The 14,151-nt window shown below is 48.2% G+C and overlaps 7 protein-coding genes and 1 non-coding gene across 8 annotated transcripts in view; 4 read left to right on the plus strand and 4 right to left on the minus strand.

Annotated features, from left to right (window-relative positions):
- CNL03970 (nucleus protein, putative) overlaps positions 1-1,196 on the minus strand; it is a 3,755-nt gene extending 2,559 nt beyond the window's left edge. The window contains exons 1-5 of the mRNA XM_024658134.1: positions 826-1,196; positions 526-733; positions 351-476; positions 159-285; positions 29-107 (exon numbers count right to left, since the gene is read on the minus strand). Of these exons, the coding sequence (XP_024513812.1) occupies positions 29-107; positions 159-285; positions 351-476; positions 526-733; positions 826-1,161 (876 nt within the window). The 5' untranslated portion in view covers positions 1,162-1,196. The remainder of the gene's footprint in view (positions 1-28; positions 108-158; positions 286-350; positions 477-525; positions 734-825) is intronic.
- Positions 1,197-1,326: 130 nt separating this feature from the next.
- On the plus strand, positions 1,327-3,342 carry CNL03980 (conserved hypothetical protein). Its single transcript, XM_024658135.1, has 6 exons — positions 1,327-1,521; positions 1,568-1,906; positions 1,960-2,116; positions 2,167-2,536; positions 2,597-2,833; positions 2,912-3,342. Exons 1-6 carry the CDS (start codon positions 1,359-1,361, stop codon positions 3,110-3,112), a joined length of 1,467 nt encoding a protein of 488 aa, XP_024513813.1. The 5' UTR covers positions 1,327-1,358; the 3' UTR covers positions 3,113-3,342.
- A 1,860-nt stretch (positions 3,343-5,202) lies between these two features.
- On the plus strand, positions 5,203-7,094 carry CNL03990 (stomatin-like protein, putative). The gene is made up of 11 exons (XM_567955.1): positions 5,203-5,443; positions 5,507-5,578; positions 5,630-5,776; positions 5,825-5,882; positions 5,946-6,038; positions 6,105-6,170; positions 6,219-6,250; positions 6,314-6,370; positions 6,421-6,606; positions 6,655-6,742; positions 6,799-7,094. Exons 1-11 carry the CDS (start codon positions 5,249-5,251, stop codon positions 6,942-6,944), a joined length of 1,140 nt encoding a protein of 379 aa, XP_567955.1. The 5' UTR covers positions 5,203-5,248; the 3' UTR covers positions 6,945-7,094.
- A 115-nt stretch (positions 7,095-7,209) lies between these two features.
- CNL04000 lies at positions 7,210-7,297 on the plus strand. The gene has a single exon. It is a non-coding gene; the product is annotated as a tRNA-Phe (tRNA).
- Positions 7,298-7,571: 274 nt separating this feature from the next.
- On the minus strand, positions 7,572-9,238 carry CNL04010 (hypothetical protein). Its single transcript, XM_024658136.1, has 4 exons — positions 9,131-9,238; positions 8,782-8,894; positions 8,349-8,725; positions 7,572-8,282 (listed from the first exon to the last, which is right to left on the minus strand). Exons 2-4 carry the CDS (start codon positions 8,892-8,894, stop codon positions 7,624-7,626), a joined length of 1,149 nt encoding a protein of 382 aa, XP_024513814.1. The 5' UTR covers positions 9,131-9,238; the 3' UTR covers positions 7,572-7,623.
- Positions 9,239-9,288: 50 nt separating this feature from the next.
- On the minus strand, positions 9,289-12,683 carry CNL04030 (expressed protein). Its single transcript, XM_024658137.1, has 7 exons — positions 12,427-12,683; positions 12,123-12,368; positions 12,062-12,070; positions 11,739-12,009; positions 11,466-11,679; positions 9,680-11,419; positions 9,289-9,616 (listed from the first exon to the last, which is right to left on the minus strand). The coding sequence occupies exons 1-6, from the start codon at positions 12,646-12,648 to the stop codon at positions 11,149-11,151; spliced, it is 1,233 nt and encodes a 410-aa protein (XP_024513815.1). The 5' UTR covers positions 12,649-12,683; the 3' UTR covers positions 9,289-9,616; positions 9,680-11,148.
- CNL04020 (expressed protein) lies at positions 9,329-11,103 on the plus strand. The gene is made up of 5 exons (XM_567957.2): positions 9,329-9,561; positions 9,612-9,656; positions 9,711-10,104; positions 10,153-10,353; positions 10,407-11,103. The coding sequence occupies exons 1-5, from the start codon at positions 9,369-9,371 to the stop codon at positions 11,044-11,046; spliced, it is 1,473 nt and encodes a 490-aa protein (XP_567957.1). The 5' UTR covers positions 9,329-9,368; the 3' UTR covers positions 11,047-11,103.
- Positions 12,684-13,398: 715 nt separating the features above from the next.
- CNL04040 (bud site selection-related protein, putative) lies at positions 13,399-14,092 on the minus strand. The gene is made up of 4 exons (XM_567959.2): positions 13,982-14,092; positions 13,843-13,926; positions 13,518-13,792; positions 13,399-13,464 (listed from the first exon to the last, which is right to left on the minus strand). Exons 1-4 carry the CDS (start codon positions 14,038-14,040, stop codon positions 13,436-13,438), a joined length of 447 nt encoding a protein of 148 aa, XP_567959.1. The 5' UTR covers positions 14,041-14,092; the 3' UTR covers positions 13,399-13,435.
- Between the last annotated feature and the right edge of the window lie 59 nt (positions 14,093-14,151).

Below are 14,151 nucleotides of genomic sequence, written 5' to 3' on the forward strand. Positions count from 1 at the left end.
TTCTTGCTGCGGATTACATCCAACTTGCCTCGTTCAGGATATGCTCCATTGCTCTCTCCCGACCCATTGCCGACTTGGCCTGTGCTCTTATGCAAAACTCTTGTTCCCTGTACATCCGTTAATACAACTTTATTTTCCCTGTCAGAAACGAGATTTACCTAATGTTTGCCAACGTAGGAGGCTGCCACGGTAGCTTGTGCTCGGCATTGACCATGTGCGCGTTGGCAACCATCATTGGAGAACCACCAATGGGCGATGAAGATGATGGCACCTGCGTTTCATCCTCTTTCAAACCGCCAAAAGATAAGCATTAGCAACGGTAACATATTTCCTCAGTGAAAAAAACGTACCGACGCTGATGAGGTGCTTTTGAACTTCACATATAAATTGCCAAGTATCCTCGCATCCATCGGCGTCCTGAAAGGAAAGAGCAATATCAAGTTTCGATTCTGGATCCGTCCAAACTATCAGAGTATCTACCAGATAGATTGTCAGACTCGGAACGCGTACTTGCAGGAAACAAACCTTGTTGTTTGCCGTAGATATCATCCCTTTCAACATTGGAATTCAACAAGATATCTTTGGTCAAGAATCCTCCAGGCTCATCTTCATTCTCCTGAACTTGAGGTGATTCAGCCTCCACTAAAATGACTGCATGGCCATCCGCATTGATCATCCCACGACAAATGCCTGTCCCTCGGTCGAACCATGACTCGTCACGAAGCTCGTACACCTGAATTGGAACGCCACGAACATCAGTTATTATGCAAGACACAGAATGGCCAGCGTTGTTATACGAGTAAGTAGAGACAGAAGAATACATACCTTAACGCGTTTCCGCTCTCTCTCCGTCCGATACCTCAAGTTCTCGTATTCCATCTCCCCCGTAAGGTCTTCAACGTCAACCTCTGGCTGTGAATCAAGAATGATTTGGTCTCCCATTCCTTCCGATTCTCCTTCTGGAACCTCTTCTACCAATTCAGGTGCTTCTGCTTGCATGTCCCCTGCTGATGCGCCGGGTAGGGGAGCGTGAGAGGTACTAGGGGATGGGGAAGCGGATGGGTCGGGCAGGAGGGTGGATCCGGAGTGCGTATAGCTGTGTGGGGAGTCGAGGTGTATATCTGAAGATGAAACTGTGGGATGTAGGGCTGTCATAGCCATACTACGATCCCTGGGTATATAGAGTCGAGTCGCAGTGGAAGAGAACGGGTTATGCAGTTGCCGCTGGTTATGTTATTTGTTGTTGTGGGTGGAGTGTGTTACGTAATTCCCCTCAACTCTTGACTTTGAATTTGTATTGAGGAGTCTAGTTATTACGGAGTGTGCATCTCTCTCGTTTGCTCTAATCGCTGCTTCCGATGTCCTCACAACCACCAAAGCGACCACGCTCCTCAGACGTACAGCTCCCAAGCCCAAAAAGATCACGCATAGTACCATATACACGTCCAAAGCAGTCCACAAATCAAGGCTTCCTCAGCAGGACTTTCGGGGTCATGTCAAACTTGTTGGGTTGGGGAACACGTAAGTATTCACCCACTAAGCATGCAGCTCGACCTGACAATCACAGCACGAGAACAAGAATCAAATTCCAGCGATGACGGACAATCCTCTTCTCATTCACGCGCCTCTTCTCCAGACCCGTTAGATTCAATACCAAGAGGTTCCTCCCACGATCCACCATCACCACCTCCTCCAGCGGAAACCCGCCGTCCCCCTATACGGCCTAACCGGGATGCTTATTCTTCCCAAGCATCGCCATTTACTTGGTCGGCAACGATAGATGGTCAGAGACGGCCTTTATGGGTGGATAGGGATACGGACACGGAAGACAGAGCGAGTCAGAGAGTGATTTCCATGTTCTCAGGGAACGTAGGTGCTTTAAATCGGAGGAGAACGCTTAGAAAAGGTGGGTATGAAAGGATTCGTTGGTGGATAAAGGTACTGACAATGGATGGAAAGTCGATGATAGGCTAGCGGGTATACGGACGGTTCTGCGCAACGATCAAGCCACCAAGTCATTTGACGAAGTTGTACAATCAAAACCGCAGCAAGAGGTTTACAAACCTAAACAAAAACGGGAAATAGGCGTCAAAGCCCAAGAGCAAGCCTCCAAGTCGTGCGTCCAAACCCGCCACCTCCCCGCAAAGCTAATAACCTACCGTATAGATCCAGTTTTGAATTCGTCTCCATTCTCAAGAACCTCAAAGCACTGCAGCTCGCCAAAGAAAAGGCCCTCAAACCTTCCGTGCCATCCAAACTGTCTCCTCAACAAGAATCCAAAGTTGACGCACACCTTCGAAATCCCAAATTCAAAGTCACTCTCAACGTCTCTGAAGTGGAAGCTGGAAGTCTCAGGAGGCTCAAGCCTAGTACGTGGTTGGATGATGAGGTGATGAACGCGTACTGCGATTTGATGTGTAGTCGGTTCAAGGATGGGAAGGCGGGGAGAAAAGTTCATTCTTTGAATTCCTTTTTCTATGGCAAGCTTGTGGATCAGGGGTACGCCGCTGGACGGTTGAAGCGATGGACTAAAAAAGTGAGCTTGTGCCCTATGCTCGTCCTGTCCATCCCGCTAATCCTGGCACGCTATTTCAAGATCGATATCTTCTCGCTCGATGTTCTCATCTTCCCTATCAACCAAGGTAACATGCACTGGACCGCATGTGCCATTAATTTTGCCAAGAAACGGATAGAGTACTACGACTCGATGGGAGATTATGGGAATGCGAGGAAACAAGTGTTTAGAAAAGTGAGAGGATATGTGGAGGCTGAACACAAGGAAAAGAAAGGAAGGGCAATGGATTGGGAAGGATGGCATGATTACTTCAACAAGGTGTGTATCGCCAAATCTTACCAATCTCATGCGCCATCAGACTCATGTTTTTTTCTTTTCTTTCTTTCTTTCTTTTAGAACACACCACAACAGAATAACGGTTCAGACTGTGGCGTCTTTTCATGCCAAACATTAGAGATGATCACTCGCGGTCGGGATATTGTCACCCAGGGTTTCGAGTTTACTGCGAAGGACATGCCGTTCATGAGGAGAATGATGATTTATGAGATTGGGGAAGGCAAATTAGAGAAGAGGACCTGGGGTTCGCCTGCGTTATAGGTTGAAGACCGTGGTGTTCAAAGGGTGTCAGTTTCACAATTAGGTGTCTGGAAAATGTGTATTATCCCTAGGGACCTGTATTTGTATGACTTATTATGGACTTCTTTAATCGCACGACAGTCCAACTGTGTTGATTGTAAAGCTCCATTTTTTTGCTCTTCAAAAGGTCACCTTTAGCCAGACACTCAAGAGGAGACTTACGTGCGACTGATGTATGCTCTGCTAAGCCCTTCACTTGTGCATGGACTCCATGTCCCATTCGCCCCATCTAGTATGGGATAGTAGGGCATATCGCGTCAGTCATCAGACACGATCTTCTTACACTACCTTCTTACTCTTTCCTACACAGTCTCAAGATCCATCAGCTGCTCATAACAAAATCAATTAGCATGTCCCAGGAAAGCCAGAACTTTGACCATTGCTCTGTAATAACACAGTCTCACCATCAGCTTCATGAACACCTAGACGAGAAAAAAAAACACCGGCATCGAAAGTTTTTGGTCTAGACAGAATCTTACTCTGGGCTGGGTGTTAATCCACTATTACGTTAGGACGAAGGATGATCCAAGGTGAAAATGGCGCTCTACAGCTTGGCCACCTCAAGTTGCTGAAGCACTGATCATCGTCATCCGCTCACCATAAACCTTGCTTATCATTGCTGCCTCTTAATCCGGGGCCCTGAACAACACATGGACATTCCATTCGTAAGTTTCTCACTATACGCGAGTGTAAGCGGGTGTGGAGGCTTATTGGTAGAGGCGTTAGGAGAGCAGAAGTCTTCGTTCAAGAAGATTGAGAGTTTAGAGAGAAATAGATGGCATGTTGGTCATCAAGTCTAACTACTCGGTCTTATGTACCTTTTTTCCTTCCCCGTCCGTCCAGCGGACTCGTACTACGGACAAGACTAATCTACATACATGTGTACGTACGACGGACTCAGTCCGCCATCCTGGTCTCCTGCCTCCTCATCCTTCTTCATCCGTCCATCCCATATCCTTACAGCGAGGTCAGTCGCGAAAAGTAAACTCTTGTTAGGAGCAACAACACCTTTGATATCAGTAATAGGAAGGGTTACCAGCTGGCGGAGGTCTGCTAAAGATGGTCAGGAGGTAGGTGCGGAGGCTATAGGTACGCGGCGGTCATACGAGAATTCATCTTCTCGCAATCCAGTATGCATCATTTGATATGATAACAAAGCCTCGTCTCATCTTCTCACTCACCGCAAGTTGACTCAACCTTTAAGCGTAACAGACGCCTTGACCTCATGTTCCGCGAAGCATCGCCGAGATCTCATCTCCCGTCGCAGATCCCCGAATGGCGGATCTGTGAGGACTGTGACACTCACCGGTCACATCCTAGCCTGTCACTTGTAACAACTATCCGCTATATTATTATACATGCTTACCTTACGGCCGAACACAGACCGTCTGTCGTTTGCTTTTCCCGTTACTTTCGGCGACACGGCGATCAGGAATCAGCAAGAAGGTAAAGACGTCATAAGATGATGATGGTAACCTGCAGCGCGCTGATAGTATTAATTATGATGAGATAAGATTCAGTGTTGCCCACCGCTTTCCCTGTTCAACAATTATTATTGTTCTTTTTTATCGTCATTAGCTTCGGCCATTGCGTCGACATGTATTGACCGAGGTACCAAATTCGTTATCAAAGAAGACGAGGTGGTCCATAATAAGGGACAAAAAGAAGACGGAAGCCCGCGGAGGCCCAGTTGGGCCCCAGACCTGAGTAGTCGCCGACCATATTGGCGCTTCTTGGCATTCTGTCTTCGGCGCACTCGGCAACCGTTCATTGTTGGCGAACTAGAGGCTGTTCCTGCGATCATGTCTGTGCGCTATGATGCTAATGTGGGGTGCGCCCTTTGGCCATTACGCAATCAGCAGCATCCCCGGCAGAAGCGCTGAGGGCGAGGAACGGCGAAGCGGCGAAGGATGCCAAGAATAAAGTTCAGGGCTGATGCCTTTATTTCCCAAACGGACGCTGCGGATATGTCCGATTGCAGATGTTGTTGTGGTTTGTGGGAGATGGTTATAAAAAGGCGCCAAAGCAGCCAGATCTCCGTCTCCGATCTCCATCTCTGTTGCCACTTTGCTACTTAACATCGCCGCTCGAACACCAATGTCTGCCCCAGCCCCCGACCACAACAAGCCATCCATGGACGGCACAACGATCAACTTCAACAACAGCGCCAAGGGCCACAACGAACCGCTTCCCGTGGCCGAGGAGAACAACGAGCTCGACCGCTATGTCACAGACGACTTGCCCAGGCAGCCGAGGATGGCTGCCAAGCCCCAAATTCCAGACGCTATCATGGTAAATTTAGCTTGCTCTGCTGGCACTCCACGGGAGATGCTAATCACAGCCGATCTAATGTAGGCCGTTCAGCCCTTGAGGAAGAACGAGATGCAACCCTCTTATGCTCAAGACCTTGGTACCGGCACTATTGATGTAAGCTTCTCACATCTCGCGCGTTCTACGCCATACTCACCACGCTCACAGCACGGATGCTATGGCTCCATGATGAACGTGCTTGGTGAATGCATCGGTGCTTTGGGTATGATCCCTTGCTGCCCTTGCCCCAACCCGTTCAACAACATCTCTCAGGGTGCCGTCGGTTTGGTCTCCCGGTTTGGTCAGTTCTACAAGGTGAGTTACGTCCCATTGTAACCAGTCCAATGCTTATTTCGGCTGCAGTCTGTCGATCCAGGTTTGGTCAAGGTCAATGTCTGCACTGAGGATGTCAGAGTTGTTGGTGAGTAAACCAGTTTAGGGCTAGTTTGAGGCAGAAGTGATGGCAAGCTGACAACTCTTTCAGATGTTAAGATCCAACTCACTTCCGTTCCCCGTCAGACCGTCCAAACTAAAGACAATGTTTCTGTTGAAGTTGACAGCGTAATCTGCTGGCACGGTAAGTTGGGTCTCGATCGCCCAATATCATCGCTGCTTGACGTGTAAACTGACCTGGTTGCTGTAGTCATCTCCCCTTACCGAGCCGCATTTGGAATCAACGACGTGAGGTCTGCTTTGGTGGAGCGTGCCCGTAAGTGAAATGCGAGGAAATTGAATTGTATCTGACTTTCTCATGCAGAAACTACCCTTCGTCAGGTAGTCGGTGGAAGAGTATGTTTTTATATATTCTGTTATTTTATTTGCCAGTCAATCGGCGCTGACGTCCTGTTTTAGGTCCTTCAAAGTGTAATCTCCGACCGGGAGGGTCTTGCTCATGAAGTTGCCGAGATCGTAGGTATTCTCCTCCCGTAACCTCGTTCAGATGCTCATTTCTTATTCAGATCGAAGCTACCGCCGAGAAGTGGGGTGTCGCCATCGAATCTATCCTTCTCAAGGACATCAATTTCTCCGTCGAATTGCAGCAATCTCTTTCTAGTGCTGCCACTCAGAAGAGGATTGGTGAATCCAAGGTTATCGCTGCCAGAGCCGAGGTTGATGCCGCCAAGTTGATGAGGCAAGCTGCCGACGTGAGTACCCGAAGCTGTGGTAAACATCGCTGACTTGTGATTCAATAGATTCTTGCATCGCCAGCTGCTATGCAGATCCGTCAACTCGAAGCTCTCCAGAACATGGCTCGATCATCTGGCAGCAAGGTTGTCTTTGGTATGTTATTCTGATCTCGTCTCATGATATTTGCAATTGCTGATGTCTTTCGATAGTCCCTATGAACCTCGGAACAATGGGTGCAGCCGGTATGAACGACGTTGCACACCAAATCGCCGCCTCTGGTCACGACGAGCATGCAGATCATGGGCCAAGTACTGCAACCAACGCTGGTATTATCAGCTCTATGGCCAACGTCTAACCCATGGGAAGAAGAGAATCTGACTAATATCATCTAATGGGATCAACTGTGGATATAATTCGAGCTTTGCCGTTTTGTCAAGCTCAAAAGTGTATTATATAGGCACGTAAGAGTAAAATAGTGACATGAATGTATTTAATGCAGAATCTGCGACTATTCTGCTCTGCTCTTGGCAATGATTAGAAGACAAACGTTTAAACGTGAATAGAGTACGTAGCAGAAGGCAGATGAGAGAAGGAATGCGGAAATCATGGTTTACGTAAATGGCGGCATAGCTCAGTTGGGAGAGCGCACGACTGAAGTTCATCGAGAATCAAATCGTGCGGTCCCTGGTTCGATCCCGGGTGGCGCCAACATTTTTGTCTTTTTCGACTTCCTTTCAAATTCTGAGAAGACAAACCATCACAAACGAAAAGGGGTGTAAGGCTGCATGCCGTATAATCTTGAGGAAAGAAGGACTATACACACTGCCTTGGCCCTTGAATTTATGTTTAGCCGCTTTCATGGATTGAAAGCAGATTTTGTCCGATTGCTCCACAAATGAGCTGGCATCCCGTAAAGCTAGAAACCGATTTTCATTTTTCTTGAACAGTGGCCACAGGTATAAAAGAAACATGTCAGGTACAGATGTAGTATGCGGATACATGGCCCAAAAATGCTAATAAAGATGTCGTACAATTTACTTGCGCTTCCTGGCAAGCTCCTTCTCAAACCTAGCCTTTTTGGCCTTGCCGCTCGTAGAGCCAGTGCCGCTGACCCTCTTCTTCCCTCGCTCCAAAGCATCTCCCCTCTGGCCAAACTTGCCCGAAACACCATCCCAGACTCCCTTGTCTCCTCTGTCTCCGAGCACCCCTTCCAATTCTGCCTCCAAACCATTTCTTCCTCTTCTACCTCTGCTTGGCCCAACACCGAAGCCCATTGCCAAAGCAGCCTCATCATCTCTTCTTCTCTTGGCTTCCCTCTTGCTGGTTACCAATCGAGTCATGTTCTCTTCTTCGAATTCGTCGATCCTCTTCAACTCTGCAGCACGCTTAGCGCTGACAGAGTTGGAATACTTGGCAGCAGCAGACGTGACCGGACGAACGGAGAGACCAGAGGTAGATTCAAGTAAGGGCGCAGAGTCCATGGTGGCGGCGAACTCGGACAGGAGTGCGGGAGCACGGCGTTCTCTTTCGCGGCCCTGGGGAGCAGCTTCGGAATAGGGGACAGCAGCGACACGCGGGGGACGGTAGACTCCGGATTTCTCGTCGTCTGAACCAGTAGGGGATCCGCCGCGGGCGGCCTTGGGAGATGTCCGGGAGGTAATAGCAGATGGATTGGGTCGGAATGATAATGGATCTGTAGATGGGCAAGTTAATTTTTTTTAATTTTTTTGCTCTTGCACAGACAATTAGACAAACTCACCTTCTTCAACGTCTTCGACAACATCCTTGCCCCTCTTATCTTCAGCCTCGGCAAGCCCGATCAACTTCTTAATCTGGTACTCCAACTTGTTCTCCAGCCCTCTCACTTTGTCCATAACTTCTTGGTTCATTACCAACTCTCCCGCGATCTCATTCAACACATTATCATCTGTGAGTTCCGGTCGTGAACGGGGGTTCGGAAAAGGGATGGAAAGGGCTGTGGAAGTGGATGGATCGGGAGCAGCCTCTGTTGAGGATGTCAACCGTAAAGCAAGCAGGATAACGAGTTGGTGAAGGGATGACAAGAGGAGGTGAGGGCGGAGATTGAGAAGGGAAAGACCATTGGCAAAATCAAGATCCTCCTCTTTGTTTTGGACTCTAAAGAAGCTTATCAGCTGTCTTGCAGCATAGACTTAAAAGCGAGACAAGCTCACTTGTTTAATAATGGAACAGAAGAAGAAGTAGTTGCATCAACAGCTGTCTGAATAGTCCCAAATAATTTCAGAACCTCATCCGTAGAAAGAATAACCTCGGCGTCACTGTCCATCGTGCTATATATTTTCCGTGACGACCTATTGACAGCATGTCAGCGTTTGTCCCAAGTTGATCACTGTGATAAAGTGGATGGCAATGGAGAATCCTCAGTCGCGAGTTTTCTAGGCTCGCTCCACCCTCCTAAGGTGGAATAGGCGTGTAATCTGTACACCTCTCTTTTGGAGGTGCTCAGTGCCCAGTGCGGTAGCATCATCGGATCCTCCATATGCTTGTACAGGCGAAAGAAAGACTTACGTGGCTGATGTGGTTTTCACGGTTTGTGGATGTGAAGAAGAGAAAAAAGACGAAAGAAAAAGGAAATGGCTGAAAAATTGTTGCAGGGAATTTGATGTGAAAAAGTGGTGACATCAACGTATGTTCTGCCGGCTGCCGAAGAGCCGCGCATAGCAGCGAGGACATTCAACTTATTCGTACATTTCCATTTAGCATCTACACATCTACCTCTTCAAGCGAATATGTCGCCATAATGTCTGTCGCGCATATAGCAGACAGCAAAGGCGTCCAGGGACCCGCAAAATGGTCGGCTGTCAAGAACGCAGTGCAGTTCTCTGCTGCTGCCAAGGATAAGAACAGAAGAAACCAAACAGACACCTTGCCAGTGTCGACCACGTCTACCTCGGTTTCTGCGGCCTTTGCTAGATCTTTGGTGCTTTTTACCGGTAAGTTAATAGATGAGGTATGCTGAAAGTGTCCTGATCCGGATATATAGGCTTTCTATTTAAACGGCCGTCAAAACTGTTCAGACCAAACAGAGGTACTGCCGTTGCACTGACGTACTAATTGGCTTTGCTGACTCAAGGAATTATAGTGGATACCTGGTTGGGTCTAAGGCAATTAGCTCTGTCAACTGAACAAACTATATCCCCAGCTTTCATCAGATCCCTTCTTAGACAAAAAGCTGGTATAATTGCGGTGACCCTGACGATCCTTCCTCCAATGCTGGTTAACGCAACGCTAGGCTTCCTGCTATTCACGTCCCATTCCCTCTTCACTCTGGGGCTCTCTCGGTTATCATTCTTCCAGAGAAAGATCGAAATGGAAGATGGGACGGAAGTCGACGAGGAAGAAGATATCAATCTGGAAACATTGATCAGGGGTCCTTCAATCATTCCAAATCATCCGACGATTTTGTCTGCGATTGCTGGGGCGGGCGCAGGACTCGTGCAGGGTGCTGCCTTTACGCCAGTAGAGAATGTTGTACGGTAAGCAAACCATGATCGTTCCATGTCTGCCATGCTCATTCATTGCAGTTTCCTTCACCAATCTGCCACATCTTGGGCTACACTTCTCGCCCGTCTTGTCCATTTGCCCGTACCCGAAGTACCCAATGCATTCGAAGGGAAACAACCGGCAACGCCTATGCAAGCCATCAAAAACTTGTTTGCAAGTGAAACTTGGAGGAAGAATAGGAATTGGTGGACTGGATGGCGATGGGTGGTGGCTCGTGACGCGTGAGAGGGCCTTTCAACTCATTTGTAAACGAAGCTGATAGTTTCGTGGGTAGACTGAGCTATAGCTGTTTCTTTGCCGCCTTTGATGTTACGCGCCGCGTGGCTCTACGAGTAAAAGCCCTGTTTGGGGGTAATATTGAGCATGGTTGGGAAAACATATTTATTATCGAATTCCCAGACGATCATCCGCAAAGTGCATCCCCATCAATCTCCAACTCTCCTGCCAAATACCGCCCGGATTCCGATCAGCCCCAAGCGCCCACTATTGCCCGTGTCGCGCAAGCAACAACCATCGTCACTGGGGGCATTATTGCGAGCTATCTCGCACAGATGGCTGGGAGGCCGCTTAGGACTTGTCAAAGGATCATGATGCTTGACGAAAGGGAGAGGATGCGTGCCGAAAAAGCACAAGGACGAGCTCAAGCTGGCGGAGCAGGAAGCGTTTCGAGCTCAAATAGCAGCAATACTTTGAGACGGGGCAAACCTCATCCAATACTTGAAGTTCTCCGAACTAAGGGTATCCGCCCCTTCATTCATTCAGAAGGACTGTTGCAGTCAGCACCGATGAAAGAGGCTTTTCAGCAAGAGGGCAGGCTGGTGAGGACGATGAAAAGTGTCGGATGGAAGATGGCCGCCATGGGTCCGTGGGGTTTTGGATTCCTAGTGTGGGCTTGGGTTGGTGGAGAAGTATGAGATCATCAATTGCTACAAATCAACATTGCAAAACGATACCCTGCAGAATTATACCATGCACTGAATGCTCGCATTTACGATTCTACTACTTACTTATTTCTATTAACCGCTTAGCATCTCTTGTTCTATCTGACCATGGAAGGCAGCCTCCGCTTCCAACACTTGCTCTCCGAATTCTCTAGGAACACCACATTTGGCCAAAACGCCCATAAGGCCGCCTTGGGACTCGGTAGCTTGCATGAGCGCTGCCTCCTGTTCGGGGGAGCGAACAAGCATCATACCGGCGTAACCGAGGGAGTTGAGCTCAAGAGGCGGGTGGGGTGAAGGAAGAGGATAGGAAGGGAGGGTACGGGGGATAAGGTGGAGGTGTTCACTGTGTAATGTTAGTGTACAATTTAATAGAAGAGTAAACTACTCACAGGGTCATCAAGATGTTCCATCCACCGTCCTTGTCCCCACCACCTCTGCGAGCAGCGTCAAACGCCATATCCAAGAGTCTCATCAACGCAGGAGCGAGGAAATCAATAAGTTGTTCTGTCGATTCGGAAGTGGGAGGTACGGGCATTTGAGCAGAAGGAGGCAAGGGGTGGACGATGTGAAGGTAAGGGAGGTTCGGCAGGATTACAGGTTTGTCTACGAGCATAAGATATCAGTATTGCACATGCGCAGAAAGATTGTTTAATAGATCTCACCAAGTCTGTCAAATTGCACCTCCTGTACCCATTCTTCCACAGGCGCCCTTCCTCCTGGAGCTTCGACAAACTGCAAATGCCTCCATTTCTGGCTCGCTCCAGCACCTTCGCCGCCATTGTAGAACGCGAGCAGCTTGCTAGGCCGAATGGGATGACGGGAAGCAGCGAGGAGGATGTTGTACGCAAGAGCGAGTTGAGGAGGGGTAGGAGGAAGGTCTTGAGGTTGGTAAGTGAAAGGGCAAAGGAGGATGTGTCCCGGGAGAAGGGAGTACTATGTCAAGTCAGCCTGGCTGTAGATGAACAGTGAGATAATGGACGCTAACCTTGTTAAGCTAGTAAATTGTTAGCACATAGTTACTGAAGTGGCCACAGAAACTTGCTTACCAAAATGGACATGCCCTCCTCGCCCTCGAATCCCTCCAAAGATCCAACAAACAATTCGGGGACGTAAGGTGGCTTGAAAGGTTCCAGCTCATTTTGCTTGTTCACAAGCTCGACTTTATCATCTTCATTAGTCACGCGAGGTCTTTTCTTGTCTGGAGATCCATCCTTTTCGGCGCGAATAGCAGCGAGAGCATCTGCTTTGGCCTTGGCCTTGTCTTGGAGGGCAGGGCAGAGACGGACGTTGAACTGCCAAATGTTAGAGTGTGACTTGTACATAGTATGTGTATGTCCAGAAGCTACGCACCCTTCGTCCTTGAGAGATTACATCCTTTGCTTCACTAGGGAAGTAAAAGAGCTGTCCGGAGGATCGAGCCTCGTCGAACTTTTCCGGAAGCTTGGATAAGAGGTCTGTGGGATTGGAGTGGTTTATGGGGTAAGCCATTGCGTGCTGTCTTCTAAGCTGTTGGGTAACTAGGCGTTTTGTCGTCCTTGGGGCTGTGATGAAAAAACTGCGGGTTGTATTCATAGATATACACGAAGGCAAGAAAGGGAAAAAGGAAAAGAAGGGAAAAGAGATGACATGGAAAAGAACGAGTAGCCGCATCTCTCGTCTCCATTTCAGGCACCACTCCATAGCCGACAACGATTCCTTCTTTGTCACTATCCAGCAGAAGCCATTTTTTGCGCAGAAGAGCAATACATCACATTAGATATATGTAATCACCGGAGGAATGTAGACCCTTGATACATGAAATCCAACAATGCGGACTTAGCCTTTCAGCAGGCACGAGTTGTCTAGCCACTCTTAACGATCATCTTCTTCTCTATCCAGCGTACAGGGTCCCGTCCCGGAAGATGATAGTCTTGCAGCATACAGAGTTAAATAAACCTTAGATAACAACGCGTATGGAGAGACATTGAGGGTACGATTAAAGACAGCATATCTTGCGCATTGGCAGCTTTGTCGTGTACAACTGCCGTACTGTCTACTCTATTCTCAAACAAGAACGAAGGCAAACATCGTCTTGATCAAAGCAAGGTAATACTAACCAAAGTGGATAAAAATTGGTGAATAACTGGCAGATAATTGGTAGACGAAATCCTGAGGCTTGAATGCTGGTAACAAGTGAGCGTCTAAAACTTCGCATATGAATATGCCCATCCTTAACCAAAACGCAAATGGTAGCAGAAAGGCTAGAGAATAGTCAGTAAACTGCTGGCAATTGTCCGAATTTCAAGTTAGAGCAGCATATTTCAGCTGATTTGACGGTCCGCCGTCCAATAATATCATTTATTATACAGATGCATGCCTCCTAATCTGAGGAAGCACAACCTCGACAACCTATATCACCAGTCAGCCTTGTCGGCAGAGGCCACCGGAGAAACAAAACTCACCACAATGAGGACATTCGACAACTGTGCCCTTTTTCAACTGCGCCTTGGGTACTCTGCAGATGCAGGTCGATCCCTGAAAGTTCATATCGCGGGTTTGAATACATCGCACACAGCACAGCTTCTCGTAACCATTCTTCTTCCACTTTGCTATGAGGTTGGCGTCGGCATATCCTTGTTTTAAAAGCCAGTCGTAGAGTTCTCGTGAGATAAGCTCGCGCTTGTAGTAAAGATCGTAGATGTATCGGGAACGAGCATGTGATAGTCGCATAATCGGCCTTAAACTGCATTAGCTGATGATTTCCTTTATCGCAAGGACTTAACCTACCACACAGCCTCAACCTTTCGCTTTCCTTCGTGCGATTCACTCTCAGCATCTCGCATCTTCTTCTCATAATCTTCGAGGACATCCCTGGGTAGGGAAGGAATTGTTAGCGTCCGGCTTGAGATATGGAGCAATGACTTACTGGATGTCCTCGAATCCCTCAGGAGGAGGCTTTGTACGTTGTGTTCTTATCTTGGGCATGTTTTTAGGTATACAGATGCTGATCAATGTTCTATGGCACAGTCTGTTGTAGAATAGAGCATGGAGATGGGTGGCGGGAACAAATTTATATGGGGGATGACATAAGTGGAG

The sequence above is a fragment of the Cryptococcus neoformans genome (genome assembly GCF_000091045.1).
Source record: "Cryptococcus neoformans var. neoformans JEC21 chromosome 12 sequence".
In the NCBI taxonomy this organism is placed as follows: Eukaryota; Fungi; Basidiomycota; class Tremellomycetes; order Tremellales; family Cryptococcaceae; genus Cryptococcus; species Cryptococcus deneoformans.

What these genes read in the sequence shown, in the direction of transcription:
- CNL03990 (XM_567955.1), top strand. Translation starts at nt 5,249, where the DNA reads ATGTCTGCCCCAGCCCCCGACCACAACAAGCCATCCATGGACGGCACA. An exon ending in AAATTCCAGACGCTATCATG is followed by an intron (nt 5,444 to 5,506) that starts GTAAATTTAGCT and finishes GATCTAATGTAG; the next exon opens with GCCGTTCAGCCCTTGAGGAA. An exon ending in GGTTTGGTCAGTTCTACAAG is followed by an intron (nt 5,777 to 5,824) that starts GTGAGTTACGTC and finishes TTTCGGCTGCAG; the next exon opens with TCTGTCGATCCAGGTTTGGT.
- CNL04010 (XM_024658136.1), bottom strand. Translation starts at nt 8,894, where the DNA reads ATGGACAGTGACGCCGAGGTTATTCTTTCTACGGATGAGGTTCTGAAA. An exon ending in TCTGTTCCATTATTAAACAA is followed by an intron (nt 8,726 to 8,781) that starts GTGAGCTTGTCT and finishes AAGCTTCTTTAG; the next exon opens with AGTCCAAAACAAAGAGGAGG. An exon ending in TGTCGAAGACGTTGAAGAAG is followed by an intron (nt 8,283 to 8,348) that starts GTGAGTTTGTCT and finishes GCCCATCTACAG; the next exon opens with ATCCATTATCATTCCGACCC.
- CNL03980 (XM_024658135.1), top strand. Translation starts at nt 1,359, where the DNA reads ATGTCCTCACAACCACCAAAGCGACCACGCTCCTCAGACGTACAGCTC. An exon ending in CTTGTTGGGTTGGGGAACAC is followed by an intron (nt 1,522 to 1,567) that starts GTAAGTATTCAC and finishes TGACAATCACAG; the next exon opens with CACGAGAACAAGAATCAAAT. An exon ending in GAGGAGAACGCTTAGAAAAG is followed by an intron (nt 1,907 to 1,959) that starts GTGGGTATGAAA and finishes ATGGATGGAAAG; the next exon opens with TCGATGATAGGCTAGCGGGT.
- CNL04020 (XM_567957.2), top strand. Translation starts at nt 9,369, where the DNA reads ATGTCTGTCGCGCATATAGCAGACAGCAAAGGCGTCCAGGGACCCGCA. An exon ending in ACTGTTCAGACCAAACAGAG is followed by an intron (nt 9,657 to 9,710) that starts GTACTGCCGTTG and finishes AAGGAATTATAG; the next exon opens with TGGATACCTGGTTGGGTCTA. An exon ending in CCAGTAGAGAATGTTGTACG is followed by an intron (nt 10,105 to 10,152) that starts GTAAGCAAACCA and finishes CATTCATTGCAG; the next exon opens with TTTCCTTCACCAATCTGCCA.
- CNL04040 (XM_567959.2), bottom strand. Translation starts at nt 14,040, where the DNA reads ATGCCCAAGATAAGAACACAACGTACAAAGCCTCCTCCTGAGGGATTC. An exon ending in GAGGGATTCGAGGACATCCA is followed by an intron (nt 13,927 to 13,981) that starts GTAAGTCATTGC and finishes TTCCCTACCCAG; the next exon opens with GGATGTCCTCGAAGATTATG. An exon ending in TGTCGAATGTCCTCATTGTG is followed by an intron (nt 13,465 to 13,517) that starts GTGAGTTTTGTT and finishes CTGGTGATATAG; the next exon opens with GTTGTCGAGGTTGTGCTTCC.
- CNL04030 (XM_024658137.1), bottom strand. Translation starts at nt 12,648, where the DNA reads ATGAATACAACCCGCAGTTTTTTCATCACAGCCCCAAGGACGACAAAA. An exon ending in TAATCTCTCAAGGACGAAGG is followed by an intron (nt 12,369 to 12,426) that starts GTGCGTAGCTTC and finishes AACATTTGGCAG; the next exon opens with TTCAACGTCCGTCTCTGCCC. An exon ending in GGTGCAATTTGACAGACTTG is followed by an intron (nt 11,680 to 11,738) that starts GTGAGATCTATT and finishes TTATGCTCGTAG; the next exon opens with ACAAACCTGTAATCCTGCCG.